Below are 22,892 nucleotides of genomic sequence, written 5' to 3' on the forward strand. Positions count from 1 at the left end.
AAAGCGTTAAATCTTTTAAATTTGCAGTGAGAGTGAAAAGTGTGATATTGATTTATTAGGCTAGCAATGTTACAAAAAGGTTAGTCCTTTCAATTCATGAAATTATGTAGCACTGTAGATTTTCGTTAGTGCAATAATACGGCAAGATCATGGCGCCTAGAAATCGAAAATTAAGTAATTTCAGTAAATTAATTTGAAAAAGAGCAATAAATGTTCAAAATTGGTCCCAAAAATAAAGCAATTAATTTACGGAATACAATTTTACAGCAGATGTGGTATTAGTTTTTCATTACATTTGTGTATTATTGATGAATTCATGAGTTATTTGCTTGATAGGTCGAAGTGCGGGGCTAGGCTGACATTACATCCAGTAACCCTCTCAAAATATGTTTTTCCTTGATTTGTTTTCCGTCGATCTTGTTTTCCGTGCGTACTGAGTACTAATGCTACCGTCGCCAGGGAGGCAGTTTCCTCACCTGGACCCTACTTATCGTCCCATCAACTAATGGACCGGGGACCAACTGCTTTTGCCTCAGAAAATCCCGGCGGCGCCGACTGGGATTGAACCCAGGTCCTTTGGGGTGAGAGGCAATCACGCTTACCACTACATCTCAGGCGTCGCTAAAATTTCAAAATAATGTTGCAAGGCAAATTTCGAGCGGTAAAATTGACAGTAGGTAGTCACCTTTATCACCAAGTACTTGGTACTGCTCAACCAGTTCCACCTGCAGAGCAGATGCTCGACAGCTCTGGGTCCATTTTGGACCCTAGTCTATCGACCCATCAACTTATGGACAAACGGCTTTTGCCTCAGAAAATCCCGTCAGCGCTGACTGGGATTAAACCCAGGTCCTTTGGGGTGAGAGGCAATCACGCTTACCACTACACCTCAGGCGCCGCTACAATTTCAAAATATTGTTGCAAGGCAAAGTGGTTAAATATGTCATTTTAAACTGCACGAATGATGTGTTTCATTCCAAGGGTATCTCGAGAATAATGTCTAGACTATTCTAATGAGAATTCTAAGTGAACTGCCCAAAGTATTTAAAGAAGAACTTCAAAATAATTCTGAGAAAACATTCTATGCAATTCTGAGGTGAACTGCATGAGAATTCTAAGGAGAATTTATGCAAATTTCAATTAGAAATTTTAAATGGAGCTTCAGTGAACTCCTGGAATAAACATTACAAAATTGGAGAGAATTTAAGGATGAATTACATGGTATTTTTTTAGTGTTCTGTAGAGAATTTTTGGACTGTTATATAGAAATTAAGGAACTTCCAGAGATAATTTTAAATTTGTTATAGAAGAGTTCTGAAACCTGTGAAGGGGAATGGTTCATAAGGAAATTCTTAAGAATATTCCAAAAAAATCTCTCAAAGAGTTCGGAGCGAATTTTCAAGACAAATTTTGAATACCAAACGCAGAAACAAATGTTATATGCAGGGAAAATATAGCTGGCTTCGTAATACCCCTTTTAACCCATTGATCACTTCAGCTAAATTGCATACATTATTTAAATGTGTATCGCACAACCGGGAAAATTTCCGAAATTCCGTTAAAAAGCGGGCATTAAAGTGGTCTTCAAGTGTTCAGTCTAGAGAACAATATTACCTAAGACATACTAATATTAGCTCAAGTCCGGAAACGTTACAAATAGAGCATTAAAATTAATAAAAATTCTTAAATATTCAAATATCCACTTTTGCCTTTTTGACTCTACGAACACCACCCAGTCGAGCTACAAAAACGTTCGTAGTTCACCGTAGCGATTTTCCACGAGGCAACAATTATTCGCGAGCATCAACGTACATCAACAGCTCCATGCTAGTAGAGAATAGAAAAAAAAAAAGTTGCCGATCCTGCCATGGACTTTGGATGATTGTCATACTCTGTAAGTGCACCTTTCTTCATACCTATCACCACCACCACCACCAGAACCATCAGCATGTAGAACTAAACCAGAAGCTAGCCCCCTGCCTTGGTGCATCTCTGCGGAAGCCTCCCACTCGGTACCTATGTAGTTGTTCGTGATAGTCGACACGGTACTCTCACTCGCTTTCCCTACACTGCTGCCAGGGAACCTACTGGGACTGCTGTGCGCTCAACGCTAGGTGCTGCTAGACAAAAGGAAGTTAATTTTATGCTAAATGAATCTAATAAAAGATAATAATTATCTAAGTAGAACCGTTTTTATTAGAGCCCGGCTTTATGAATAAATGCTTGCTTCATTAACTACTTTGTGGCACGTCGTCGTCGTTGGACGCGTTGGTCGGTCGGACGGTCAGTAAGTTGGTGGAAGTAAACCGGCAGAGAATAGCACACGATGATGACGACGACGCCCCAGCCAGGATGAGTTCAAGTGGAAAGCAAGCGCGGCTCTCTTCATTTAGCGGATGCTACGTTTCTTCTTCTTGGGTAATCTGGCTGCGTAAGCTCGGTGCATCTTCATCAAGCAAAGCGTAATTAAAGGTGAAGATGAGCAATGTAAAACAAAAGCGTTTAGCAGACGGTTGATGATTATTTCCAAAATGGACCCATAGCTGTAGAGCATCTGCTCTGCAGGTGGAACTGGATGAGCAGTACCAAGTACTTGGTGATAAAGGTGACTACCTGGGAAGTGAAAACTCATTCAATGGAACTAATGTAAAACTGTTTATCAACTACTGTACCAACCCTCAGAACTATCTGCTGGTCAATTTCAATCATATTCCAACACTCCACTTGCATTTTTTCATGTTTCATTTGGAACATTAAAAGCAAAACCTGAACAATGTTGTACGAATTTTTAGCATACATTTAAATCAGCTCTCATAACACATACCATTTGACGTAGCCGATCATCTTTGAATTTTCGAAACGATAGTTTTTGTGACATTTTGAAGAGTTTTCTTTGCTTGAATTGAAATTAACTGATGTGAAATAATGTAGTGAATTGCTCAACATGAATCCTACCATTTCAATGACTCCCGAACAACGTATTATCATTTGAAAAATAATCAACCACATTATCGCTATCAATGCTGCCCCTCTGAAGTCATTCCTTAGCGGCGCTGACGCATCATACACGTAAAAGTATATGAATCCAAATTCCATAAACATCTGAGTCCGGAAATAAGATCCAAATTATCCAAACCACTGTTTGAACTCAGTATTACAGATCAACCTACCAGCAGCAGAAGAGCATTTACAATCAGCAGGAACGTTATGAGCATCTGTGCTGAGTATAAATCCACGACCGATCGAAAGTGCTGATAGATCTTATGGTGAGCCACCGCTATCCGGTGAAAATCCTCACAATAATCCAGCTCGTCATAGCTGGTAATCACATGACGCAGCCGGATCTGAACCGCTTCCAAGTGCTGGCATAGCATGCCTACAGCTCGTTCGACGTTTTCCATCCAGATCAAAAATTGATCATTATAAACGAATGCACTCATGAACAGGCAAAAATTAACTGCCGCATGCGGTTCATCCAACTGGCTGCCGACTACGGCGCAACATGTGCCTATGAAAGCCACCTTCAACGGGATCACTTTCGTATATAACCAAGAGGAGCTAGTTTTCACTTCCGGAAACAGCTGCCTCAAGCGATCCTCCAGAACTAGGTTGTCGTTCAGTACCGTAAGGTACCGTTTGGTATCGGTCAGCTGAGTGATTATGAGCAGGACTTCGTGGGCCAGCACAAGCTTATCGATGAAAAAGTACAGTATCAAAGGAAGCAGCGATCCGGAAATGGAGGAAACATGTCTCACAAAGCTGGTGGCAGAGTACGCTTTGGCTGTGATGAACAGGAACTTTGCTGTAACTATACAAATCAGCACCGGCATGCTTCTGCGGAAATGGTTCCGTGCCGGATCGAACTGGTACGGGTACAGCCCTAGGAAGATGGAACAGTAGTGGTGAAGGTAGAAACTCCAACGCGAATGGTCCTTTCTGAGCGACATCGTGATGGGAACTGTTGCAACCTTGGATGGAATGACTGCCGTGGTGTAATTGATGTGATGATTGTGATCAATTGCATCATCAAGCAATTGCAATTGTGTTGCAAAATTTAAGTAGCTATCAGTTTGATTAATTGAATTCAGGTACAGAGCAGTGCACTTTAGTAGGGTGGTGTAAAAATGACCGCTAAAATTTATTGCATTACTTAGGGTTGGTATACAGGGGCGTAGCGTCACTTGCTGACATCTGGGGTGGATGATTTGAGTGTCACCTCCTAACTGTCAACCATTTGTAGGATGATATATAAACACTCATGTCCATTTATCAATATTTTTAAAGAAGCGAAAGTTACCCCTCCTAATTTAGTAAATTGTTTGACCGAAAATTTAATTAAATAAAATTACAAACGAACATAAACGATTAACCTTCACTTCACCACTTCACTAGATATTTAAGTCACACCTTGATTGAATCTAAAACTCAGATCACAGATTTGAAGGAGAATTTTTCGATTCTAAGTTTGATCATTATAGCTGCTATGACGTTTTAGTGAACGAGGAGAGTCCTAAACCTTAATACAATTAAAAACGACGTTTTTTGGAGGAATTTAAAAAAAAAATAACTATGTGAAAATATGAATGCAATTTAGACACCGCGAATTTGTCAAGATTTCGTGTACAAAAAGAGATGAGTAATCAATGCTTGGAATTTTGTTAGCTCTCCTTTTAATAAAAATATGCACGATTCTAAGCTTATTCGAAGTTACATTTATTTGTACAATATAACATTTAAGATAAGACATAATCAACAATAGTACGCCACAATACTCGGTTTGTGGCTGCCGCTCTCCATCATCGGTCATGCCCAATGCTCGCTAGATCGCGCTCTACCTGGTCCGCCCATCGTGCTCTCTGCGCTCCACGCCTTCTTGTGCCAACCGGATCAGTAGCGAACACCAACTTTGCAGGGTTGTTGTCCGGCATTCTTGCAACATGCCCTGCCCACCGCATCCTTCCGGCTTTGACCACCTTCTGGATGCTGGGTTCGCCGTAGAGTGCAGCGAGCTCGTGGTTCATTCTTCGCCGCCACTCACCGTTCTCCTGCACACCGCCGAAGATCGTCCTTAGCACAAATCGCTCGAAAACTCCGAGTGCTTGCAGGTCCTCCTCGAGCATAGTCCATGTCTCGTGTCCATAGAGGACCACCGGTCTTATTAGCGTTCTGTACATGGTATATTTGGTGCGGGGGTGAATCTTTTTTGACCGTAGTTTCTTCTGGAGCCCGTAGTAGGCACACCTTCGTATTTCACGACTCACATTGTTGTCAGCCGTCATTAAGGATCCAAGGTAAACGAATTCCTCCACTACCTCGAAAGTATCCCGGTCTATCATGACATTACTTCCTAGACGAATCCTGTCATGTGCGGTTCCGCCTACTAGCATGTACTTTGTTTTTGACGCACTCACCACCAGTCCGACCTTTGCTGCTTCGTGTTTCAGGCGGGTGTAAAGTTCTGCCACCGTTCCAAATGTTCTTGCGATAATGTCCATGTCGTCCGCAAATCACACAAATTGACCGGATTTCGTGAAAATCGTACCCCGGCTGTTGAGCCCGGCTCGCCGCATTACACCTTCTAGAGCAATGTTGAAGAGTAGGCATGAGAGTCCGTCACCTTGTCGCAGTCCCCGGCGAGATTCGAATGAACTGGATAGTTCAACCGAAACCCTTACGCAGTTTTGCACACCGTCCATCGTTGCTTTGATCAGTCTGATCAGCTTCCCAGGAAAGCCGTTCTCGTCCATGATTTTCCATAGCTCTGTGCGGTCGATACTGTCGTATGCCGCCTTAAAGTCGATGAACAAATGATGCGTTGGGACCTGGTATTCACGGCATTTCTGGAGGATTTGCCGTACGGTGAAAATCTGGTCCGTTGTCGATCGGTCGTCAATGAAGCCGGCTTGATAACTTTCCACGAACTCGGTCATTTTAGGTGATAGACGACGGAAGATGATCTGGGATAGCACTTTGTAGGCGGTATTCAAAATGGTGATCGCTCTGAAGTTCTCCCATTCCAAATGGTCGCCTTTCTTGTGAATGGGGCAGATTATCCCCTCCTTCCACTCCTCCGGTAGCTGTTCTGTTTCCCAGATGCTGACTATCATCCGGTGCAGGCAGGTGGCCAACTTTTCTGGGCCCCTCTTGATGAGTTCAACTGCGATACCATCCTTACCAGCTGCTTTGTTGTTTTTGAGCTGCTGAATGGAGTCCTTAACTTCCCTCAGCGTGGGAGTTGGGTCAGTTCTGTCCTCTGCTGCACTGACGTAGTCGTTTCCTCCATTGCACTGGTCTCCCGTGCCTACGTTCTCCTCGCCATTCAGGTGCGCTTCGAAGTGCTGCTTCCACCTTTCAATCACCTCACGTCCGTCCGTCAAGAGGCTCCCGTCCTTATCCTTGCACATTTCGGCTCGCGGCACGAAGCCGTTGCGGGATGCGTTGAGCTTCTGGTAGAACTTCCGTGTTTCTTGGGAACGGCACAGCAGTTCCATTTCCTCGCACTCCGCTTCTTCCAGGCGGCGTTTTTTCTCCCGTAAGATGCGGGTCTGCTGTTTCCGCTACTGTTTATACCGTTCCACGTTCTGTCGGGTTCCATGCTTCAGCATTACCGCCCGCGCTGCGTTCTTCTCCTCCAAAATCGCTCTGAACTCCTCGTCGAACCATTCATTCCGTCGACTTCTTTCCACGTACCCGATGGTGCTCTCGGCTGCGTCGGTGATGGCTGCTTTTACTGTACTCCAGCAGTCCTCTAGAGGGGGCACATCGAGCTTGCCCTCCTCTGGCAATGCTACCTCAAGATTCTGCGCGTATGCTAAGGCGACATCCGGTTGCTTCAGTCGCTCTAGGTTGTTCCGTGGCGGGCGTCGGTACCGTACATTGATGATGATGGAAAGTTTTGGGCGCAGTTTGACCATCACCAGGTAGTAGTTAGAGTCAATGTTAGCGCCACGATAGGTCCTGACGTCGATAATGTCGGAGAAGTGCCGTCCATCAATCAGAACGTGGTCGATTCGCGATTCCGTCTGCTGTGGTGATCTCCAGGTGTAACGATAAGGGAGGCTGTGTTGGAAAAAGGTGCTACGTATGGCCATGTTCTTGGAGGCGGCGAAATCGATGAGTCGTAGGCCGTTCCCGTTCGTCAGCTGGTGGGCGCTGAACTTTCCGATCGTCGGTCTGAATTCCTCCTCCTGGCCTACCTGAGCGTTTAGGTCTCCTATGATGATCTTGACGTCGTGGCTTGGGCAGCGATCGTACTCGCGGTCGAGCTGCGCGTAAAATGCGTCCTTGTCATCATCAGTGCTTCCGGAGTGATGGCTGTGCACGTTGATTATGCTAAAGTTGAAGAATAGGCCCTTGATCCTCAACCTGCACATTCTTTCGTCGATTGGCCACCAACCGATCACGCGCTTCTGCATTACGCCCATCACGATGAAAGCTGTGCCCAGCTCGTGTGAGTTGCCGCAACTCTGGTAGATGGTATGATTACCTCTGAACGTTCGCACCATGGATCCTGTTCAACACACCTCCTGCAGCGCTACGATGCCGAATCCGCGGTCCTTCAGTAGATTGACGAGTATTCGGGTGCTCCCGATGAAATTGAGAGATCGACAGTTCCACGTGCCAAGTTTCCAATCGCAAGTCCTATTTCGTCGCTGGGGTCGTTGCCATTGGTCTCGGTTCGTATTCCTCTGTTGCTGATTTTCCGTTGCAATGCTTTTTTACGGCTGGCTCGCAGGGCCCCCTAACTTTCCGGAGGACCAGGGTGTACAGTTGTGCTTAGAGTCCTTCACTGGCACTCGGACGTAGATCAGCCGCCCCTAACATGGGAACAGACGCTGTTGTGAGCCGCTCCTCCTGGAGAACAGACGCTCAGGCTTGCCGAAGCAAACCCCCCCCCCCCTTCCCTGTCAGCCTATGACCAAAGTTCCCACCGGGGTTGGTTACCCGATCTTCCCTAAGGTTGCTCACAGTTCCGGCCGGTACCACGGGGAGGTAGGGATAGGAGTTGCTGGGAAGAGGCTAGTGATCTCAATGGGATCTGTATTGCGTTAACCGACTCTTATTCGAAGTTCTGGATAGCAAAAATTATATCTTAAGATTTAGATGATTGAAATATTTAATATGCCGAACATAGAGCTTTCTCGAGCGTACAGTTTATCTCGGGGATGTCGCCCCTCCAAGGTAAATTTGAAAATCGGGTTGGTGATGAAGTCCGTGAGCTTCAGAATTCGATACAAAACAGATCCATTTGACATAGTTTATTTTATCTATGACTCCCACTCACTTTAAACCACATTTGGACGGTTACTATAATTTTTTTGATTTGAATTTAAAATAAAAATACGAACAGTACCTAAATTACCGGTAAGCAACCCTACTTCTGACATTATTTCCAAGAGAATTGCTATAATGGAAATATGAGCGTGTAAACAGTTCCAAAGGTACTCTAAGCAGAACAGTATTTATATACATTTGATGCGTTGCTACTCATAAACTTGTGTGTATTTATTTTTTAGCATGTAAGCACCATTTGCTTTGTTTACATGTAAAACATGATTATTCGGATTATTCCGTTGACCGATGCCATATCGTATCGCCTGATGGTTGCTATGGGTATATCCATCGCACACTCTCCAATCCATGTTTGCCATCAGCGACGAACTGCAGAAAGTAACGTCGATAATGGATTCCCGGCCATATCTGCGAAAAGTGCTGCTGGTGCCATTATTGGCCAGCATAACTTCCAGTTCTGCCAGAGCTTCCAGCAGACTGTGCCCTCTTGTATTGGAACATCTGCTTCCCCACTCCACTGCCCAAGCATTGAAGTCTCCTCCGATGACTACCGGTCGTCGTCCGATCAGCTCTTCGGTAAGTCCATCCAGCATCTCATGGAACTTCTCCAGCGTCCATCTGGGGGGTGCGTAACAACTACACATGAAGATCCCGTTGATTTTGGCGATCACGAAACCTTCGTATGAGCTCGCAACCATCTCTTGAATGGGGTATCTGCCCATAACTTGTATAGCAGCCATCCCAGCTCTATCCGCCACCCAGTTACCGTTATCGGGAGGGACTCGATACGGTTCCGTAATGGTTGCAACGTCGCACTTTGTTTATGTTGTCGACTGCCACAACAGTTGCTGAGCAATGTCGCAATGATTCAGGTTTATTTGGGTTACCTCCATTACTGTTGGCCTGCCATCGCCTTTTTGTATGCTAGGCATTTGAAGCCTCCCGTCGTATGATCGTTACCGTCCTCTTTTTTGCAGACCATACACCTCGGTTGCTTCGTGCAGCCTTTTGCAATATGGCCTTTCTCTCCGCATTTCCTGCACAGATCTGATCTGTCAGGGCCATTGCAGTTCCTCGCCTGGTGACCGAATCCCATGCACTTGATACATCGCTCCAGTTGCTTGGTAAACCGGAGGAGTGGCTTTCAGCGAGCACAATGACCAGCCAACCTTGACCTTGCCCGTCTCCAACAGCTTATTCGCTGCAACTGTCGAAAGCCGTATAGCCGCCGTTTGCATGCCACCGTACGCCTTCCTCATGCGGATTGACATCGGGATATCTCCCAGATCGCAGTGCACTCTCAACGCACTTCTTAGCTCCTCTTCTGTGGTGATCTCGTCCAGGTCCCTGCACTCGACCACTGTCTCCTGGGATAGAGCTCTTACGCTCGCCCCTTCGCCAAGATACTTTTCGACGAGCTCCTTGAAGGCTGAGCTCTTGATAGCAGGATCCTTCTTCAGCTCAAAGAGGATCTCGCCTTTCTGGGTTCGCCTGGTTTTCACCACGTTCTCTCCTAGTTGCTTCAACTCCGGATCCTCTCGAACCTTCCGGAGGAGTGCTGCATACGACGTTTTGTCCTTAGCTTCGACGATCAGAGCATCGCCCTTACTTCGCTCCCGACGAGGTCGCTCTATGTATGTATGTACGTATGTATGTATGTATGTATGTATGTATGTAAGGTCGTATGAGTGTAACTCACTCAATTTTTGCAGAATTGGCTGGACCAATTTGAGTGGAACAAGTTTCAGTAGATGTGTTTCAGATCCCCATCGATCGCTATTGATGTTTTTCCCGATCGGAATAATGGTTCCGAAGATATGAACAAAAATGTGAATTCCAGATTCCTCTGGGGAATTCGCAAAATTGGTATATCAACAATTCATTATGCGCCACCTCAAATCACATTAGATTTTTACTATAAGATCAATGGTGGACATACCCAATGACCACAATGGCCTCTTTCAGATGTTCATGGTACTCCCGGAAAATGGAATTCATCGTGCGATACATTATAGTGCATTATTATATTTATATTCATTTCTTAAAGATATCTGATAATTTGATCAGGTTTTCTCTAATGTATCATAAAAAAAAGGAATTTTTAAAATAATATTAATTTTTATTTAAATCACTGGTGAATTCTATAAGAAAGTGAATTCCAGTTAGGTACGTTGGTCATGACCGATCAGAAAGTTATCAAGGCATCTCTCATGATGGAGTTTTCCAAGCAGCACCGTGCGTCTCCATAATTATTCATGAAATTTACGGTTTTGTTCGAAATTAGTATATTTTCAAGGGATACAAATAAAAAAAACTGTTTTTGGTCCTCAAATTGGCTAGTATGCACACAGATTTATAAGAAATCGTGCTTAAACTTTCCGAGAAATCCAATTCCGTGGCCAGAATTCATATATAAACCGATTTAAAAAGTTTAGTATAAGCTTTGAAGTGAAAATAAGAGGAACCCAGGCCTGCTGGGGTGAGAGGTAATCACGCTTACCACTACACCACCGGCGCCGTTTTTGGTTGGACCTATTCATGTCATTTTTGCACTGCGCCTTAATGTATGCCGTGTTTTTCTATGAATATAACATATGGACATGAAAAATGTGTGTTCGGTGAAATAGTAGATAGTAGATAGACAGTAGATAGACAGTAGATAGACAGTAGATAGAGCTTATTTTTCTATGATGCACGGTATATGCATATAGGTTAAAATCCTACGTCTCTCCTTCTTTACGTATTCTGCCAAAAAATACATCCGAAGTCCCTCCTTTCTAACATATTCTGTACAAAAACTACTTGCTAAGCCCCACCCCTGACAGGATTTCCCGCCATTTTGACGTAGGACTACGTCTTTCGGGAGGGGTACCAATTCAGTGAAATGCAACGAAAATTGGTCAGACTTTAAATGCTAATAAATTGGTCAATAATCAATGGATTTTGATGATTTGTGTGTCAATCAATTCACCAGTGTTATAAGATTCGTGTGGGGCATAGAATGCAAATCTAAATGCTTAAGTAAGGGAAACGTAGAAAGTTTGACTGCAGTCATCGTTTGACTACCAGCTGGAAAACAAATTTGTTCGTTTTGTTGTACACTACACTGTTATATAAGACCACCCAAACCATCACTATTTTCAGGGCCACCACAACTTTCTACAAAAGACTTGAGTAATGAAATTCACTTTATTCCTAGTTTTTATAAGCTTCTCTGATGTTCTCTGGAATATCTTTAATGTTTAAACTTCTTGATATTTCTCGCTATTTACCAGCCTTATAACTGGAATCTTTCCTGAAATTCTCGCAATTTTCCTGATATTCAACGACTTTGTAAGTTTCATAGCTGCCCCGTTACTTCCCTTAAAATCTTTAAAATCATTTGAATTTATGGAAACCTCTGTAAAGTCACAGAAACTATCCTGAATTTATTGGGTTGCTTCTTGAAATAGGTTTTTAAAACATCCCCGTAGTTCTGGATGTTCTTTAAGTTCTCAGAACTACGCTGAACTTTCAAATTCTTGAAATGCTCAGAACTTCTTCTAGGCTCCCGCAATTAAAAAAAAAAGAAAAGCCATGTTAATGGAACTAACATAACGTTTTCAAAATTTTCTTGAAATTCCCCGAACTTCAACTTCATTGAAACATCTGTAAAGCCATTTTTTGAAATCCTCGAAATTTTCCATACGTTTTAGAAATTTTTCCATGAGTTTCCACAATTTGGGGATTTTCATGGAACTGCACTGAAGTTATCAGAACTTTTCGAAGCCTTGCCAGAAGTTTTCTTGAAGTTATTTCAACGCACCGAACACTATGGTTCCGGTAAAATGTGTAACGGAAAACTTGCAATGTTTGTAAAAATCATAGTTCTGCCATTTATTGACAAATTTCAAATATATTGGTGCCATTTGAAACTACACACTTAGAAATACCTAATTTTACACGTGACGGAATCCATCTTTGACATAAAGAATGAGACGTAAACAAACATGTCATGTAAAATTAGGTGCTCCGAGACTGAAAAGTTCGGTACTCGACGAAAAGTACGTTTGATTGAGCTGAATTGCGCGTCTATTATGACTAAATTTTATGTCAAAATTGACGCCCCTATATGTCAGTCTCAGGGCACCTAAATTTACATGATTTTTTCTAAGTGCGTATATACTTTAAAGATGTATTCGGTCTTAGTTAAACTCTTTTGATAAAATGCTGAGCAATGATTTTAAAACATTGCCAATTTGCTGTTACACATTTTACCGTAGGTATATTGTTCGTAGTGTAAATAGAATTCCATATTTCTCGGCAAAAAGCAAATTTCTTGAAGACATTGTCAATGTGAGCGTTGAACTTAAGTTTATCATCAGTCATCTTCCGACCCAAGATACTGAATCTCCCAATAGTGATCAAAAGTCTCTCCATCAATTACAACAAAGACGTAATCATTTACTCGATTCCGCGAAATTACAATGAATTTAGTTTTACTTGTGCTTACACTTCCACCATCTTCTTAGAGATTGCAAATCTTCATTCAATTTTGAGATGGCAACTACTTAATCTTAGATGCTATGAATAACACAGTATCATCTGCATAGAGATTGATGTCGTAAAATCGTTAAACACTTCGCATGTCATTAAAATACATCATACATAAAAGGAGCCCTAATACACTTCCTTGGGGCACTACAAGGTTATTCCCTTGGTGACTTTATAATTATTGAAAACCGTCCGTTGATTTCTGTCAGTGCATGAACGACTTGTTGTTAATTAATCTGTCCTTTTATAAAAAAAATCATAATTTTCAAAGATGACTTTTGCGAGAAAAATCATTTTAATATTTTGACGTCATTCGGAAACATATTGGGCGTGCAATTTCAAAAAACCAAAATATGCCCCGTTACGGAAAGTGGTCAGGATTTGACCACTTATAACTCTGTCAATAGTGGATGGATATTAATTCTAAACAAGGCAATCGATCGGAATGTCATCCACAAATCTGCTAAAATGAACACTTTATCAATTTTCAAAAGGTCACTATTGAAAATCGCATGGATGTCCAACTGTTGCTATAATAATGGAAATTATCACCGATTGAATGCGAAAAGCGCTTTCCCTAACACAGATTTCAAAATCGTATTCACTCCGGGCTCACCGAACGGTGTTTATTCAATAACGACATGTGGTGAGAGGTGGTGTACAGTGGTCATCATCATCAGCAGCAGCAGTAGCAGTACTTTTGGCACGTGGCGTTGTACATTTTTCTCCAGTACACGACGAAAGGCTGCCCGCAAGTACGAGCTGCAGCCCACTGAGCGGTCCATTTGCCGATGAAGGAGGAAGATAATGTACCCAGCATCAAAACGTTTGTGGTCAAATGCGTCAAGTTGAAGTGGTTCATACAAATTCTCGCAATGACCGAATACCACATGACCTTGTCAATTAACCAGAAACACTTCGAATCAAGATGAGGTTTTCTCCAGGGCGCTAGAAAAAGCCAAAAAAAAAAACTCGAATTCATATGGTTGATCGCGAATGTTTCGCGATTTTTAAAAATTAGCAAAGAAATTCCTCCAATCAATTTTAGTTTTGTTTTTATTATTGATTGAATAAGGCAAAAATTCCGTGCGTTTTGTGCACGAAAATGCGTCTTTTTGTCATCAGAAAACGAGGCGTTTCCGTGATGGGAAAAGTGGTTTCCCTAACACAGTCGCCGAATATTTATACCGAGTACTAAGCATGCCAGACGGTACTAGTGATGTCCAATTTTCCCATTTATTTACTAATCGATTACTTTTTTTTATTGATAGTAATCGATATCGATTAATCGACATGAAATAATTGATAAATCGAAATATCGATTAATTTTTCTTATAACAAAGAAAACCAACGTCTTTAAGTAAGTGTTTTAACTAGATGTTGATTATTCATCCTTGAAACATGTGTAAATTGTTGTTTCAAGATATAACAATTCGATGAAATACACTTTTACTCTTAATGCTCATTAACATTTTTATCAGAAGTATAGTGGAAGAAAAGACAACTTGCATCTTTATGACGAACTGATTTTTACTTTGGACTGCAATCTCATTGCCTGAAAAAAAAAACATCTACTCGAACCAAACATCTTCTCCAACAGATTGTAGGAATAGTATCATGTTGAGATGAGGGCCAGATAAACGGTTTCTCAGCTCAGCCTGACCCGGGATCTAGTGGTTGGTGGAATGAAAATACGAGTTAAAGCCCGGCGTAAAACACTTCGTCGTGTAAAGCGCCTCGCACAATCTGTGCCGGCAAGAAATCCGTGTCGCCAAACGAACCAGCTGGATGGACTTTCTGGAAGGAATGAATTCGTCACAGTCTTCGGCCGACCTATGAAGGCAAGTCAACGCCCTCAGTGGGAAACGGCGCATGACACCGCTCCACGTACATATTAACGGTGAAGCGGTTTCAGACCCTGCAATTGTAACGAACGACGGCTCGTACTTAGCCGATCTCGCAGCCATCGAGAAATACGAAGACGAGTTCAAGCGGAAAGCTAAGCCTTCGACGTTATCCATTGCTAGTTTCTCTGTTTCTTCTGACGCTGGGAACTCGGACATCAACCAGGCATTCTCCTGGCAGGAATTGCAGCATGCCCTCCGCTGCAGCAACGGAAAGTCCTCTATTCAAGAGGTTACCAACACCTGGCCAGCTACGGATACTGGAGCTTTTCAACAAGCTCTGGCTCACCAACTCATATCCAGCGTCGTGGAAAGAGAGCCTAGTCATTCCCATCCCAAAAGCCAATGAAACAACCCGTGAAGCTAGCAAGTTCCGGCCAATTGCCTTGACATGCTGTATGGCCAAGGCCCTGGAGCGAATGGTCAACAGGAGGCTAAAGCATTTCCTTGAAGCCGAAAACCTGTTAGACCATCGAGGGTAAGGAACGTCAACTTATTTCGCAACATTAGGGGAGGTCCTCAAGAGTGCCAACGATAGTGGTCTCCACACCGAGATCGACTGGCTGGATATATCGAAGGCCTTCAACAGGACATGGACGCCCCTCGTCTTAGAGCAGCTTGTCAACTGGGGGCTGTGTGGACCCATGGTCCACTTCATCAAAAATTTCCTGACCGATCGTTCTTTCAGAGTCGCAGTTGGCAACACGAGGTCCCAGAGAAGAGACGGGCGTCCCACAAGGTTCAGTTATCGCCGTTACCCTCTTCCTTGTGGCCATGAACGGAGTTTTAGGAGGACTGCCGAAAAATGTTTACATTTTCGTGTACTTTTCGTGATGATGTACTTATCGTAACTACCGGTACGGAGACAAAAGTTGGCGCATACCTCCACCAAAAATCGAGAGTCGGATAAAGAGCAGGTTCAAGGCTGGAGATAACTCTGCAGCGCTGAGGAGAACAGTAGCCGAACTGCTAGGTTCGGACTACCCAACTCATGCCCACATATATACGGACGGATCGCTTTCCCGAGCCGGGGTCGGAATTGGAGTAGCAGGAATTTCAGCACCGATGAGTAGCAGCCTACCGCCACAATGCTCGGTATTCGGCCCATACTGCTACTTTCCGATTCGTACAGCGTGATACAAGCCTTTAGATCGGAGACCATGACTCACCCCTGGATACAGGGTATTGTGGAGGCCACACCTCCACACCACGGTGTTTTAATGGACCCCTGGGCACTGCGGTATCCCAGGAAACAGAGAAGCCGACAGTCTGGCAGGGTCTGGACCAGCTGGCCCCCGTTACACCGACGAAGTGCCACCACAGGAAATAAAGCGATGGATAGTCAGCAAAATGTGGGAAGCCTGGGAAGCAGAGTGGTGCCAATCCCAATCCCTCTTCATCCGAAGAATCAAAGGAACGACGGGCAAGTGGACAGATATTTCGAAACTACGGGACCAGAAGGTGGTTTCTCGTCTTAGGACAGGCCATACAAGGATCTCACATTGTTTTGATGGGACGCAGTTCCACAGAATGTGCTACGTTTGCGGAACCACTGCATCGGTGGAACACATCCTATGTCTGTGTCCGCAATACCAACAACTACGGGAGTAGTACGCACTTCCCAACAGGAGGGTGACGAACCTTCCACTTTAGCGATGGTTATTTATTTCCTCAAGGACGCTGGGCTTTATAACAACATTTAGGTCCTTTTAACTTTCTTTTGGCTGACGATACATCTATACCGCACTGGGAATTAGTTCTCCTACTGTGGAGGTCCGATCTCTTTCAAAACCCTACATAACTTTGATGTACCAGATTGTTTTTTTTTTCTCGTTGCCTGTATTGTTAGTCTTTTTACTGGAATCTGTTTTAATTGTTTCTATTTCAGTACATGTAAGCCAACTCCGTAACAAAATTTGCAGGCAGAACCCCTCTCTAGGGCCTCCTATTTTATAAAGATGAACTAGCCAACGGCTAAAAATCTCTCTAATAAAGTAAAAAAAAAAATGATCCGGTGTCTAAAAATCTAGCCGAATTATCTTAACAGAAGGGGCTTAAAATCTGCTTCAAAAAGCATTAACGTAGGAACCGTCCGGTATGCTCAGTTTCTGTGATTAATGTGTTTTTCTTAATACTAGTTTCATTTCCGCACCACTATCATCTCCAAGAACACAGAAATTGGCTTCCAAGCTTCCAACCCATTGGTCCTTTCAGGACCACAAATGACTGATAAAAGCTAAAGAGTTCAAGTAAGAGCTTGTATCCAAGACGTATCGTCCAGGAAACCGACAGAGCACCTCAAAAACAGAACTCTCAAATTGCTCCCGAATTTCAACCTATCGAACTTTTGACGTAGGAATACGTTTGTGATTTCTATATGGGGGAACACTTTGTGAAAACCGAAAATGGAAGATGTAACAAAATTATGAAAGATTTTGAACGTTAATAACTCAGCTGCCCCTGGACCAATTTCAATAATTTTATCACCAATCGATCAGAAATATTTCTTTACGTCTGTTAAATTTAAAACTTTATCAAACTTAATTCAAAACGTAACTATTGAAAATTGCACGAATGATAATTAAAATTATCACCGATTGCCTCCGAAAAGCGATTTCCCTAACAGAGATTTCAAAGTTGAATTCCATTCGGTTTATTCAATAACCGCGTGGTGAGTGGTGGTGTTCTTCAGTACACAACGAAAGGCTGTCTGCAAGCAGCGAGCTGCAGCCCACATAAGCATCCATAGAAGGAGGAAGAAGCCGCACCGCTATTGATCGGAATCAGTAGCTCTTCGTGAGTTGCTGTGGGCCATCTATGTCAAGCGCGTCATACTATAGAGTAGAAACAGAGAGAACCCCGCTCAAATTCCTATTCATATACAAAACAAAAGCTCCTTCTGCAGTTAACAAATAAGATTTATTATATAAGACCACGTAGTCCTACGTCACCATTGCGTACAACCCCATACGGTTGTCCCTGGTAGTTTTTCACTGATACCGAGTTAAGAAACCATTTTTCTATTAACAATACTTTTGCTGTGACATCAAAGCTACCTTTCGTAATCCTACGTATTTATGTTTTAATCGTTTTTCTTATAAATGCTTACGTTAATCTCTACAAATCACCAGTGGACAACATTTTTGTAGGTCTTATCATTTTTGAGATAAAGTTTTCTGATGAAAAAATTAAAAAATAAATTGAATTTCCACCCCCTTCAAATGGCTGTCTTAATTTTTTCAAGGAAAATAGTTGCTTAAGCAGACAAAATATTTACACTCACAATGTTTCATTGAAAACTGAAAAGGTGGTGCCAACCACTGGTCGAGTTCGCGTAGAATCCGTCATTTGCATCTTTGATGATTGCCAAATGCAGGTGATCGATTTACAGCAGGAGATTTATCTTCCCATCTGAGACGTACCTTTGCACTAAGCTACGCTCCGTTTATGCTACTCTAATGGCAGCACCAATGATATCCATTCATTGGATCAGCTTCACCTGCTACTCCATATGCCAAACTACAAATGGCTATGAAAGCCGGTCAGTGAGAATCTGTTTTGATGAATTTATGTATTTATTTATATGATAATCAGGTATGAATATTTATTTCCCTTATCTATTTTACGCTTCACTACCGGTTGTTGTTGTTGTTGTTGTTGTTGAGTTGTGCGGTATTTGCCTTCTCCATCAACCGTATTTGTCTTGCTCACATTCGCCAAACTGGAAGCAGCATGCCTTCCGTTAAAAGATGGGATTGTAGTAGGATAAGGATTTGCAGCACTGGGCTAGCAGTCAATGAAAGCTTTCTTCGCCATCATACACACTTATCACACATATGCAGTAGAATCGGAGAAACCGGAACCGGGTGATTGATGATTGCCCTTATGGCCGAAAGTTTGCTTGCACTGATGCGAGAACCAACAGATTTCTGTCCCAACCAGCTGAATGTATATGGTGTGACATATGATGGTATGTACCAACATTTCACACCCCCGAACACGCATCCATTCGTGATGGTTTCTGTTTGTTTGTGTGTGTGTGTGTAGCATTTGTTTACCCCTCGGAACATCCTCCGGGTATCAGATTGTACATCTCGGTTGGAGGGAATCGTGTCGGTCTGAGGACCTACCCTAAGAAGTTGAATAAATAAAGGAAGATGCAAATCTAGACGGATGGACTTCTCAGGAAAGCTTCATTTGTTTTCTCACTTTCTCAACATTGCTTTTATGACATAATCTCTTCAACCCGGAAGGGAAAAGCTGGTTTTGCGCTCTTGGGATCTAAATCTTCGTGCAAATAGTTGCTGAAAATTATAGTATCAGTTCCTTCAGAAAGCAATAGCAGTCGCAATCCGGACTAGGGGAACGGGGTAATTGTTCTTCACATCTCCGGGTGAGATCTTGGACAGATGAAATGAAAACAGTTCGTGCTTAGAAGATTGAGACTATCATGCAGTGCTCGTTTATGCTGCATGTGAGCCAGCGTTCTTATCGCCTGAGTATGCGATACGACAAATTACTGATACATGGCTAAGCGTTTGGCTGGAAAATATGTAATGGACACTGCTACAAACTGGTAAGTCTAGCTTAGGAATATTTCACATCTTATTTCCATCCACTTCCTTGTGCAGTGTTGTTCACAAATCTGATGATAATTACTCAACAGCAACTACATTGTGTGCTACAATGGCCTGCTATCCTAAATGGATCCTCGATCTCCCTTTAGTCTACCACTAACGGTCCGTTTTAATAGTTATATTGGTTTCAATTATATGCCCTTGCCCGAGTCTCGCTTCATTTATCCACACTGCTCGGGAAGCGAATAGCCATATTGCATTGCAGTCAGTTGTGAGGAAAATCAATTCCGAAATTCCCAACACCGAACACCACCAACCGGATCCAGTGCTATACGTGCCTATACGTGTATCCGTTCCGTCGTAGGGCTGATTCGGTTCCGATATTAGCAGCTGCCCCTGCCACCGTTCATATAACGAATTATAAGAGAAGTGCTGCAGCACTCACTATAGAGCTCGATGAGGACGATGATGGCGATGAGTGCGTAGTGTTGCGGTATGCCACTACTCCGGGGGCTCGTGTTCAACAACGACTGTGGTGCGAAAGGACGAGTACCCCCGTACTGGGAGAACCGCAGATGAACGGACATGCGGGAGTGGTGTTGCCATATTAGGATGATGGCCGGATGCTAGTAGAATGCCGTTTTCTGAGTGGCGAGCTAGTGTGTGGGCATCATCCTATAATTTCTCTGAATATCTAAAGAAAATTTATTCCATTTCTTGTGGAAAAATTCATGTAGCCCGACTAAATAAAGTATCCTAGACATTGGTCTTTCTTTAGATTCTTGAACTTCGCAAACCAGGACTATGCATTTTTTTCGATTTTCTACGATATTGTTACAATTGTTGTTGACTTTGTGTATTGATTGAATCGATTGCTTACGGTGCAGGCACGTAGTGAGAGGGAGGTGAAAATTTCTTATGCCAATGGCGTCAAGCCTAAGGGACATATACAGAGAGTTTCTCCTTAAAAATTTTCCACGAAGTTCATTACATTGTCATTTAATTGATTGGCTTATTCAGAGGGGACATAGGAGAAAAACGCGTTCGTTCCCCCTTGATTCGATATCAAAATAAGTTTTAAGAATTTTTTAATGTTTTGAAAGTTTAAGGAATTTCAAGGGGGGATTATTGAATAGAATTCATCAGTAGTTTTGTAGTTTTGAATAGAATTACAAGCTACACGCAAACCAACAATATATTACGTTCAATGTTAGTTGCATTTCCTAACATCCTACCGCAGAGAATGAAATAAGTTGACCATTAGACTTGTAGAAAACAATGGCGGTGGGCACCGATCTTTCAGCAGAGCAAATAAAACGCACAATTGCAATATTTGACACATGCTACAAAGCTGTAATATTTATATAATTAAAATACATATCAAAATACAATATATTACACACAGTTCGAAAAAGTAGTGTAAATTTCTGTTCAGTATGATGCATATCATATAAGTTTACATTATATGTCATGTAAAGCTCTGAGGTATGGTTTCTATAAGGACGTGAAAAATTTACGGTTGTCAAATTTTAGGCTTAATTTTCTCTGTCATTGATTTTTTCATCGCGTTCTAGCTCGAAACAATGTGCCACTCGATAAAATAGTTCTAGAAAAGAACTTTAGTGCAAAGCAAGTGCAAGTGATCGGGTGAAATGCATTTCAAAGTGATATTTATCAGCATCCTTTTCGTCAGAACTGTTATTAGGCGATTGGCAAGTTGGCAAGTTGGCCCGATGATTCTGATTGCATTGGAGGCGGATTGTGCAAGAGTTTCTTTGAAGATCCAATGGAATGGGTTGATGTGTTGAGCTAGAACTAGGAGATGCAACAGTCTTCCAAGTATTTGCTTCACGGGCAAACCATCGTTCATTTGGTGAGCTCGTTCCTGTTTATATATTCACCTGTTTCGGTTTCTACAACTTTGTCTTAGACATCATTTTTAAGAGCCGCTTTCGTGCTGTATTTTGATGAGAAATCAAATGTTGAGTGCGCTATTGTCAAAGGTTGGGAACGAGAGGGTATGGCCAAGTTCCAACATAGATTTTCCAATTGGTTCATTCGGCAAGAGAGTCGTCCTAGTGTTTTTTTTTTCTGGTTTTAGACGTTTGATGTTTTGTACCTTAAAGTTCAATTTTTGTGATCATGATTAGCCTGCAGAATTTTTGAATTAGTTTGGAAATAACCCAGAAAAGTCTTGGAAATGCCTTTGGTTCAACAGTAGTTCATCAGGCTAGTAAGAGTACCAAATTAATGAAACTTGCTGAGATCTTCCCTTTATTTTCATTTATATGTTCTTAAATTTATAATATATTTTCATTCTATTACTCTCTACTGAAATCTAGCTCTCACCTGTTTGTGTTCAGCGTTGAAAAATTTTGCAAGGTTTTATGAAACACACAAAAGGAAAAGATCGAGAGTCATTGTGAGTTTTAGCGAACTTTTCCTGTAGATTGATTAGATACCCGTTTTTTATCAGTTTTTACACAAGGAAAGATAGAACTACACACTTAGAAATACCTAATTTTACACGTGACGGAATCCATCTTTGACATAAAGGATGAGACGTAAACAAACATGTCATGTAAAATTAAGTGCTCCGAGATTGAAAAGTTCGTTACTCGACGAAAAGACCGTTTGGTTGAGCTGAATTTCGCGTCTATTATGACTCAATTTTATGTCAAAATTGACGCTCGTATATGTCAGTCTCAGAGCACCTAAATTTACACGATTTTTTCTAAGTGTGTAGGGTTCCGGCCTTTTATTCAATTTTTTTCTTTTCAGAAAGCGAGTAATGGCGCTATAACCATAAGCCATATAGGGCGAAGACAAGAGTTAGTGCTCATGTCCCAACCACTCGAGGAAAATGGAGCATCATTTAACTTTTTTAGATTAGATGCTCCCAACGACCAATCGTTTATAACAACGGAACGTACGAGATGTCCACGTTTCATCCATTTATTGGATTCTGCAGCATCGTGTTTAAATCTTTGATTTAAACAGGCCCGATGTTTCTGAATCATCTTGCTCCTTAAATGCTGCACAGGAGGCCTGGCCGTTTTGCTATATTTTACGCATCTCTGATGTACAAAATATACCAAATAGACAAGAAAAAGGATGGAGGTATATCTATCGTTTTCCAGGATGCTTTCATGAACTGGCTGAGTTGGTGTTAGATTAGATTAGATTAGATTAGATTAGATTAGATTAGGTTAGATTAGATATGTCATGTAAAGCTCATTTCATGCAATGTAGCAAATATTGTATACAAAAGCCTATTGTTGGAAACAACATTGTTTACAAGTTGCTCGGTTGCGTGAAATGAAACACAAGTTTACGTGAATGAATATTTACATCACTATTAAAATTAAGAGTTTTTATCTGTGCAGTACTTACAACTTCGGTATTTTCTCGCATTGGAACAGCCAACAGTGCGATTTGCTCTTGCAATGCGCCCGTGCCGTCGCTTGCTTTCACTGATCTATTATGACTGTGATCATTGACAGCACGGGCGTGTCCGAACAACGACAAACAAACACACAAGAATATCACACATTTCTTCAAGGGGTTCGTCGTGCGGTTGCAAACG

The 22,892-nt window shown here is 42.2% G+C and overlaps 1 protein-coding gene across 1 annotated transcript in view; it reads right to left on the bottom strand.

Annotated features, from left to right (window-relative positions):
* Positions 1–2,520: 2,520 nt before the first annotated feature.
* Positions 2,521–22,892, bottom strand: part of LOC135714959 (uncharacterized) — a 64,291-nt gene continuing 43,919 nt past the window's right edge. The window contains exons 2-4 of the mRNA XM_065238363.1: positions 3,171–3,982; positions 2,956–3,102; positions 2,521–2,613 (exon numbers count right to left, since the gene is read on the bottom strand). Of these exons, the coding sequence (XP_065094435.1) occupies positions 2,521–2,613; positions 2,956–3,102; positions 3,171–3,982 (1,052 nt within the window). The remainder of the gene's footprint in view (positions 2,614–2,955; positions 3,103–3,170; positions 3,983–22,892) is intronic.

Source organism: Ochlerotatus camptorhynchus, unplaced genomic scaffold (genome assembly GCF_037179485.1).
Source record: "Ochlerotatus camptorhynchus isolate MF236.1 unplaced genomic scaffold, CSIRO-AGI_Acam_v1.1 ptg000767l, whole genome shotgun sequence".
Taxonomy (NCBI): domain Eukaryota; kingdom Metazoa; phylum Arthropoda; class Insecta; order Diptera; family Culicidae; genus Ochlerotatus; species Ochlerotatus camptorhynchus.